Genomic DNA, 9,335 nt, shown 5'->3' with positions numbered 1-9,335 from the left:
CGCACACACACACACACACACACACTCGCACACACACACACATGCACACACACACACACACACACGCACACGCACACACACACACACTCGCACACGCACATCCTGCTGCCACTAATACTCACTACAGCACCAAGTGTGGATTAATCCGCCGCTGAGAATAGTCCCCAACTAATGCCTCATACATTTCCTTCCTCATGATTTTTTTGAGACCAAAACACAGACCACACAAACAACAACAACAACAACACAGACCACACAAACAACAACAACACAGACCACACAAACAACAACAACACAGACCACCATCTATCAGTTTTTAGAGAAACTGGAAGCTCACACACACACACACACACACACGCACACTCCTTTCATGTGCACTGTGCCATACAACAGACAGAGACGACGTCCAAGAAACACTGACAGATCAGACCTGTTCCTGAACAAACAGTATTGTGTGTGTGAGTGTGTGTGTGTGTGTGTGTGTGTGTGTGTGTGTGTGTGTACTTGCGTAAGCTGAACCTCTGAAGTCGTCTCTACCAGCGTCTCTTTTCTTTGAGTGTTTCCAGACAGAAGCTCAGTCGTGTGATGGCTGGTGTTCTTTACCTGCAGTGAGAGTTTCACTCTGTGTAAACATGTGACACGTTTACAGATTCACTGCAACTTAAACTTTATCGATGTCGTTGACACTTAAGGAATCACTGAAAATCAGTGAAGACCTTAGAGACCAAACTAAGGAAAACAACTTGTAAGTGTGAGACTAAGATCAGGAGGAAACCTTAAATACTTCAGTGAACATTTGAATTAAAGCTTAAGGAGGAAACTTCAGGGTTTTGTGCAGCAGTTGTTATTTTAAGTCTGAATTTGGACTTAAAGGAAAATCTTAACGTAAGATGCAGCTGCAGGTTTCTCAGGTTGCTCTGAGACTTTAGAAACCAAGTGAGCGTTGTTCTCTCACCTTCACCGTGTGTTTGTTGTTGTAACCATGACAACAAAGGCAGTAATTATAACCCGAACCACAATCCTTCGTTAAACCTAATCAAACCTGGTCACGTCATAAAACTGACTCACTCTGTGATTGGCTGTGAAGACACTGACGGGTCTCTGACTCCGGTCACTCACCTCTGCATTAAATGTGTTTGTTCTGCGTCTGTGCTGTAAACTAAAGCAACAGAAACATCTGCAGCTGCACACCTACTGAAATACCATCAAAATAAATCAGTATCGGCTCAAACTCAGGAGACAAAGGAGAAACTAGAACCACCTCCTCACGGTCGTATCCCTCCGCCACTCAGACCCGCTCCAGCTCACATCCCTGTTGATCCAGAGTCAGAGAGAATATCAACATTAGTGTGAAACTAATGGAGGAGGTTCAGCAGGAGGAGAGAGTTAGAGAGAGGAGGAGAGGAGTTAGAGAGAGGAGGAGGAGAGAGTTAGAGAGAGAGGAGGAGAGGAGTTAGAGAGAGGAGGAGGAGAGAGTTAGAGAGAGGAGGAGAGAGTTAGAGAGAGGAGGAGGAGAGGAGTTAGAGAGAGGAGGAGGAGAGAGTTAGAGAGAGGAGGAGAGGAGTTAGAGAGAGGAGGAGGAGAGGAGTTAGAGAGAGGAGGAGGTTCAATGAGGCCGTGAAGCACAGAGGAAAGAAACTCAGGGAACAGAGGGATTTTAAAGAGGAGGAGGAGGAAGGAAGGAATGTGGGAACAGTAGAAAGGATGGAGTGATGAGGAGGATAGAGGGGAGGAGGGGAGGGGAAGGAAGGAAAGAGGAGACCACAGGGAGGAATGAGTGGGAGGAGGCTGAAAGAAACTTAAACAATGTGACTGTTGTATTGATCAGAAGGTCTAATGCTGCTGCTCTTCTTCTTCTTCTTCTTCTTCTTATTATCATTATTATTATTGGACTAAATCTACATATTTATTTATTTATAATTACGTCCTTTGATTGTGACAAGACAGTATGAAGTGTAAATGACGGTGTGATGAGATGCTTCATGGGAAGAGTGTGTGTGTGTGTGTGTGTGTCTGTGTCTGTGTCTGTGTGTCCAGATGTGGACTGTTCTCCCCGAGGGTCTGGCCAATGGGCTGCTCCCAGAGTGAGCCATCAGCCAATCAGAGAGAGGCAGGGAGCAGCTGTGTTGTGTTGGAGTGTGTTTTGATATCTAATAGGTTTATTCTGCAGTGATGTATGGAGAGGGGTTCCTATTATTTTGTCCACCTCATTTAAATCAAATATATATGTTTAACTGGCAGGTAATAATCTCCAAAAAGATGCAAGAATTTAACATCAATTACAGCAGTAAATCACTTTGTGATGAAGATGCAAACACGAGGTGAAGAGAGAGCGTCACAGAGTTTTATTCTCTTTCTGTGTCTCCGTCACTGTTGATACCAGACGCTGCTCCTCCATCATCTGTCACGTCTTCCTGTTTTAAACTGTGCAGAGGGTTTCCTGCTGAATCAGATCAGGTGTGGAGGAAAAACCTGCTGGACAGGTGCGACACACCTGCAGGCTGATTGTAGTGATGCTGAAGGTTCGGTGATGTGATGCTCGTTTGTGGCGGAAGTGGTTTCTCTGGAATGCCGTCAGCCCTTCCTGCTCCTCCCTGGATGTTTGTGTAAATACTGACCTCTGACCAGGAAACCTGACTAGCTGAGTGACACCTGGCTGGATGTTACCATGAAACCCTGCCCTCATTCATCACGTTAGTGTTCAGTAGCCTGGTTAACCAGGGAGGGAATCTAGACGACACCGGTGATGGAGAGGAACTAAGTACGTTTCCATCCTCTGCAACTTAAATTCCTCCACATTTATGTGGCAGCTGGAGGCACCGGTTCCTTGATGGTTAAGATTTCTGGATCGTGACGTCGGGTTTCAGATGTTTTACAAAAGAGACGTTTTCCCTCTGAACTGATCACATGGTTCCATTTCAATAACTAAGTAGTGATCCAGTATTCTGAAAAAACAATTACATTACAAAATTATTGATCGTCTCATGACCCCTCAGATTCATCCATTCCCATTCACTTCAATACAATGAATGAGAAAAACAGCAGCATCTAGTGGCAATGAAAAGAACTGCAACTGACTTCAATAACATCTATCTATCTATCTATCTATCTATCTATCTATCTATCTATCTATCTATCTTTCAGTGTGTCAGGGGATGAGTAACCAGCTGACGTTGTTGGGGACTCGTGAAAATCACTACGACAACATGGTGAGGATGTACTCCAACTGCTCCGTCGTCATGGAGAACCTGGAGGTCACCTACGCTCTGGAGCACCAGGACCTGTCCTTCCTCCAGGTCTGTCTCCGGCCCTGGAGTCTTTTTATTTCCAGCGCAGGTCGACGTGGGTCTAATAAACTTGTATCATCAGTTTTTATGTTGATGCCCCTCCCCCTCCAGGCAGCCGTTGGTTTTACTTCCTTCCTGATTCTGAAACATGTTGCATTTACTAAAGAAAAAAGAAATCCTGAGGCCTTTCCTGTGAATATGAACCACTGTTTCAGTTTATTGGAAAAGGTTCAGGTGGTTTCAGATGACAGAGGTATGATGGCGCCACCTGACTGAATTCACCTGTATTTCCTCCTGTTTCAGACAGTAAGAGATGTTAATGTCACTGGAATAACATATATAGATGTTATTATTATTATTATTATTATCATTATTAGTGTGTGTCGACATTGTTGCAGGCGTGTAACGTCGGGAATCATCTGATCTGCTGTTGTTGGTTCAGGAGCAGCCTCAAATCTAAACCCTCAGTAACAGCTGAGTGTGAGGGAAACCGAGCTCCTGTTAGTTTTCTTCTAATAATGTCACAGTGAATCATGAGTCAAGTCTCCGCTTCTTCCTTTGAACAGCAGCGTGTTTCTGTCCCTCTTTATTTCTGTCAGTGTCAGAGTGACGTTTCCCTCCCGCGGTGCTGCAGATGTGAGTAAGCACCATTTTCAAAACTGCCTTTGTGTTGCGTTTGAGGATGCTCCGACATCCGTGAACCGATGGTAAAATGCCAAACAGTGCGTTGCCTTGAGGAGCTTTTCTCAAAAAGGTCAGAGCGCCCTTCATCACATCGACAGAGGGAGTTCAACACAGTCGCTGCTCTCAGCTGCTCGTCCAGGAAACAGTCGTGTAACTGTGAAGCTGATGAATGAAACCTCCGTCTCAAACAAACTGCTCATTTCAGGGAATTTCCTAAATCGATCATTTACGTGTGAACAGCTTTTTTAAGATACAGAGGCGACCTGTAATCTCTGCAGAATCCAGGGAAGTCTGATATTTTTTGATTAAATCCTTCCATCACTCAGAGCTCTGACTCTTCAACAAGTTCAACAGAAAGATATAACTCAATAACGCTGCACAAATTAGATGAGACAGAAAACAGCTGCAACATCAGATTGGTCACACCGATTTCCAGACAGCAACAGACTTTGTCTGTATAATGGAATGAATTAAAAATTAATAACCATTGATCTTAAAGTGAAGTGAAGCCAGCGGCTGCCTCAAAGGAAGGAAATCAACCTAAAGACTGACGGATGATGCAGAGGAGGAATTTAAAGTAAATGTGATTTTTATGTTTCTTTTACTGAGCTGAAAAAACATCCATGAAATGTTCCTGCGAAAACAAATATCAGTGATTTCTTTAAGCGAACTCGTTCATCCTCTTCTCCATCATTAACTCAGTCTATACAGGAAGTCAGTGGCTACGTCCTGATCGCCATGAACGAAGCCGCGACCATCCCGTTGGTCAATCTGAGGCTGATCCGAGGCCAGAACCTCTACGAAGGCCAGTACGCTCTGCTGGTCATGTCCAACTACAACAGGAACCTCTCGTCTGCAACGCTCAACTACACCAGCGGCCTGAGACAGCTGCAGCTCAGCAGTCTGACCGGTATGAACATAAACATCTGCCATGAGCACACACACACACACACACACACACACACACACACACACACACACACACACACACACACACACACACACACACACACACGTGGCCAGAGGAGACCAAGTTTTCCCAACATAGCAAACACTGAGCTGGTGGGTAGTTCAGGGGCCATTAGAAGTGTGGGGCTCCCTGTAAATACACAGATCCAGTGGGTAGTTCAGGGGCTCGGGTCCGGGCCGACTCTGCCAGCTTCAGGGTTGCCAGGTCTGTGTGAGAAAAGCAGCACAGTGGCCAGTTAAAAACAGGAGTGAAAACAGATGTCACGTGTCATGTCACGTGTTCAGCTTTAAAAGCAGTTTCCTCTCAACGCGTCTTTTACCTCGATCCTAAAAGGGTTTAGTTATTCCATAGTTACCTGTAGTGTAGAGCAGTGGTTCTCAGGGGCCTTCAGGGGGCTCCTGGGGGCTCCTGGGGGCTTATTTCCCTCCATAAGGAACACAGTGACAGAACATTTGAATACTTCAGTCGTGAGTTTCAAACACTTTCTGTAAAAAAGCATCTAAAAGCAGACGTCTGATCAGGTGGAGGCCGTGCTGTAAGGATCCTTCATGTGACGTGGTTTGAACACACGCTGATGTACTAGTTACTTACTGCACCTTTACCTGATCTTTCGGGACCTTCAGTCAGAAAGTGGAGCCTTTATTAAATCACTGGCTCATCTCTGAGAAGTGATAAAACCCACCATGTGGATCAGACTGTGGGATTGTGGGTGTTAATGTGTAAAAACAACCGCTTATATTGTAATTCCTCGTTGACAAGACGAGCTCCTGCGGCCGCCAGTGTTTTTCTTATTTACTGTTGTTTTCTGCTTCATCTCCCTTTTCAAGCCACACTGTTTAAAAATCTTCACTCAACACCAGACTGTGTTCTGGCAGCAGGAAATAGACCGCACCCGCAAGAGCTTTGTCTGGTGACGTAGATGCTTTATGTGTGGAGGCTTTACTCCATCAGCTACTCCAGATCTCCAGCTGTATGAACTGCTCTGACAGGAAGCTCTGTGTTGGCGGGAAGGAGGCGCCTGCCGCTCTGTAGCTGTAGATTCCTGGAGGATGTGCAGGAACTTGAGTCGTGGTTTTGACAGATCATGTCTGATGTCATGTGATAATGGTTTAATTGTAGAAAAGGATCTTGATACAAGTATTTTTCAGTCAATTTATTCTTTAGATTTATTTATTTTTAAAAGGATTACACTCACAGTAAACCTTTACAGCTGTCATCCCACTGATGTTGTTTGATGATCATTTTAATCACGTCTTTCTTCACACGTGGCTGTTTGTTCAGTTTGATGCCTCAGGAAGAGGAAGCACGCCGCGACTCTGACTATGAGTTAATCTTGATCTCTGTGACGTCAGACTTGAACTCTGAAGGGCAACACGCTCCGCAGCCAATGACACACACTCCGGACGCCCGTCCCTGATTGTCCCGATGAGACCGACCGCACACACCAACACGTCAAGATACAGGATGTTTTCATCTCCCAGCACCGACTCTGCAGGAAAAGGCCACATTTACCACTGTTGCCTCTCAGCTCCTGGACCTCGGCCTCTTCGGCCTGTGAACGTCACAGCCGCTCCGCTAGCTCACCAACTCCTGGCAACGTGCACAGACTCTGTGTGCAGTCCACCTGTTCTGCAGAGCCACATTTTACCCACAACTCCACAATTATTCTGCCAACAACCTGCTCCACCTCCAGGACGTCCAGACCCTGGAGCGCAGCCGACCAGCAACAGGAAGTAACTCCGGTATCACAGGAGAAAACAGGAAGCTGCTGGTTACAAACAGGAGTGGCACCGGGTCGGTTTTGGGGTCCTGAAGGGGAGTTCGTCGGTTGAAATGTCCAGTTCTGGTGTGAAGCATCAGCATCATCCAGCTGCGTATTTTCATCTCAGAGATGAGAACAGGTTTGGATATCTGGGAGAAACTAGATGCCAAACAGAAGGAAATCTTCAATGTGCAAGGCGGGATTTGAGATCGCACGCAGTCACGTCCAATCAGCCGAAACATAGATACCTGCTGGTTTCTGGATGGGTTTTCTCTCAGCTCAGCTGGAGGGAGATTCACTGTTTCTCTTTTGGAATAAAAGTTAGATTTTTGTCATGAAATCAGAACGTGAGTGTTTGACTCTCTGAAGACTTGGGACTTAAATTCCTCTTTGGATCTGAACCCTGAAAATCTTTTCTGCTAAAACCTTCAGTCATTTATGATGCGTGTCCATCGTCTTCCTCACAGAGGTCCTGAAAGGAGGGGTGAAGATGACCCACAATCCTTTGCTGTGTAACACTGAGACCATCCAGTGGTGGGACATCCTGGACAAAAACAGCAATCCCATGATGCTTTTCAAGATGGACACATTTGCCCGTCAATGTATGTAGAAAAATGATGACGTGACATTTTTGTATTTTACTCTTTCAGCTGTGATCTGAAGGGTTTCACTCACTATGTGTGAGTGTGTGTGTGTGTGTGTGTGTGTGTTTCCAGGTGAGAAGTGTGACCCGGGGTGTGTTAACGGTTCGTGTTGGGCGGCAGGACCGGATCACTGTCAGAGATGTAAACACACACACACATCTACATCTTTCTTTCTCCCTCCTCCGTCACTGACACACTTCACACTTTAACCTCTGCCTCTTTGTGCAGATGATTTCCAGCTGTTTGAATGTTCCAGCAGATAAAGAAAGAAAGAAACATCATTATCAGATGTGTAATGAACCGTCTCCCTGCGTCTCCACCAGTCACTAAGTTGCAGTGTGCGGAGCAGTGCAGCGGGAGGTGTCGGGGGCCCAAACCCATCGACTGCTGTAACGAACACTGTGCTGCCGGCTGCACTGGACCTCGAGCCACCGACTGCCTGGTCAGTGTGTGTGTGTGTGTGTGTGTGAAACTGTAGTCTGCATTATCCTGAACCAGAACTAAAGCCCTTCACTCTGTTGGTTGTGACAGTTTGCAGGTGTTTACAAACGTCTGGGACAAACAAACAAACAAACAAACAAACAAACAAACAAACAAACAAAAATTTAAGTAAGCTCTGAAATACGAGGAAGTCCCGTATGAAGACAGGTGAGGTCTTCATACGGAGACAGACAAGTCTCAAGTCCCAAGTGAAGAAAGGCAAGTCCAGATCAGGTCCCATTGAAGACCGGCTAGAACCTGAAGCCGGTCCAGGACAGAGTCCAACTAAGAACTTTTACTTGTTTTCCGTACTAAATAAATCATCATGTGCTCTTCACCCAGCTTGACGCCTGTCAGCTGCTCTGAGTTCAGTTTTAGTGTTTGCTCCCTCTCTGGTGGAACCAGCTTCGTATCCGTCAGTCTGCTCGCTCTCTGATCTCGTCCAGCCTCGAGCTCAGGAGCTCATCAGTCTTACAGATGAAAAACCTTTAGTCAGGACGAGTCTTAACCTCAAATTCTTGATTCCAGTGAATCATGTAAATCTAGTCCAGACCTAATCATTTATTTCACTACTAACAGCAAACTCCGCTCGTCTACATCCACGAAGAAGAAACCATGACGAACACAGAGAAACTACTTATTATTATTATTCCTGTTATAATAAAAAGGAAGCGAATGCAGCTCCTGTCTTTCTCACTGTCTCTCCACCTCTTCTTCAGGCCTGCAGGGACTTTAATGACGACGGGACCTGTAAAGATACTTGTCCTCCGCTGAAACTCTACGACCCCAAAACTCACCAGGTGGTCAACAACCCCAACGCCAAGTTCACCTTCGGGGCGACCTGCGTCAAGGCCTGCCCACGTACGACCTTTGAACCCTTTCATTTATTGAGTTGAACCTTGTGATTTGTTCTAAAGGCTGCGGTGGTTTTAACAGCCACAATATGAAGATGTTGGACAGAACTAAACCCCAGATTTACTCCATGTCATTGGGTCTACATCATTTTATTAATCGCAGTTTGTCTCTGAAGTTCGAGACCATGACAGTTAGGTCCGACCCCGGCCTGTAGACGGACTCTGGGGTTTGGTTTAGATTTGTTGTAAAGTTGTGTTTTATCAAGTGTGAGGCTGTTGTCTTCAGCATCAGATACTTGATGAATTGAAGTGAACATTCAGAGATTCAAAGATTCACACCTGAGAAGCTGCTACCAGTGAAACAATGAATCAGTTCTTCTGTTAATCAAGAGTGCAGCTTGGTTTGCGGGTGCCGGGGGTGATCATTGAACCGATATGGAAAGGGGGTCCAGTTTTTGCCCGGGGGGTAGAGTGAGAGCAGACCTCTGCTGCAGGGCTGACGCCGCTTGCCTCTGTGTACAGATAACTACGTGGTGACGGACGGCTCGTGTGTACGAACCTGCGGCGCCGGAATGTACGAGGTGGAGGAGAACGGAGTCCAACGCTGCAAAGCTTGTGATGGACCCTGTCCCAAAGGTAGAGCGACCTAGAGAG

General features: G+C 46.0%; 2 protein-coding genes across 3 annotated transcripts in view; one reads left to right on the top strand and one right to left on the bottom strand.

Moving 5' to 3' along the window:
- Positions 1-9,335, bottom strand: part of LOC111237425 — a 395,546-nt gene that overhangs the window by 347,209 nt on the left and 39,002 nt on the right. The gene's annotated exons all lie outside the window — the stretch shown is intronic.
- The window catches only part of LOC111237405 (melanoma receptor tyrosine-protein kinase-like), a 32,804-nt gene that overhangs the window by 12,230 nt on the left and 11,239 nt on the right, over positions 1-9,335 (top strand). For both annotated transcript variants that reach the window (XM_022766490.1, XM_022766489.1), the window contains exons 2-8: positions 3,145-3,296; positions 4,674-4,881; positions 7,171-7,305; positions 7,420-7,488; positions 7,671-7,789; positions 8,547-8,688; positions 9,204-9,317. In XM_022766490.1, the coding sequence (XP_022622211.1) occupies positions 3,145-3,296; positions 4,674-4,881; positions 7,171-7,305; positions 7,420-7,488; positions 7,671-7,789; positions 8,547-8,688; positions 9,204-9,317 (939 nt within the window). The remainder of the gene's footprint in view (positions 1-3,144; positions 3,297-4,673; positions 4,882-7,170; positions 7,306-7,419; positions 7,489-7,670; positions 7,790-8,546; positions 8,689-9,203; positions 9,318-9,335) is intronic.

The sequence above is a fragment of the Seriola dumerili genome, unplaced genomic scaffold (assembly GCF_002260705.1).
Source record: "Seriola dumerili isolate Sdu_G_001 unplaced genomic scaffold, Sdu_1.0 BDQW01000859.1, whole genome shotgun sequence".
Classification (NCBI taxonomy): Eukaryota; Metazoa; Chordata; class Actinopteri; order Carangiformes; family Carangidae; genus Seriola; species Seriola dumerili.
This window is presented reverse-complemented; position numbering and strand designations above follow the sequence as displayed.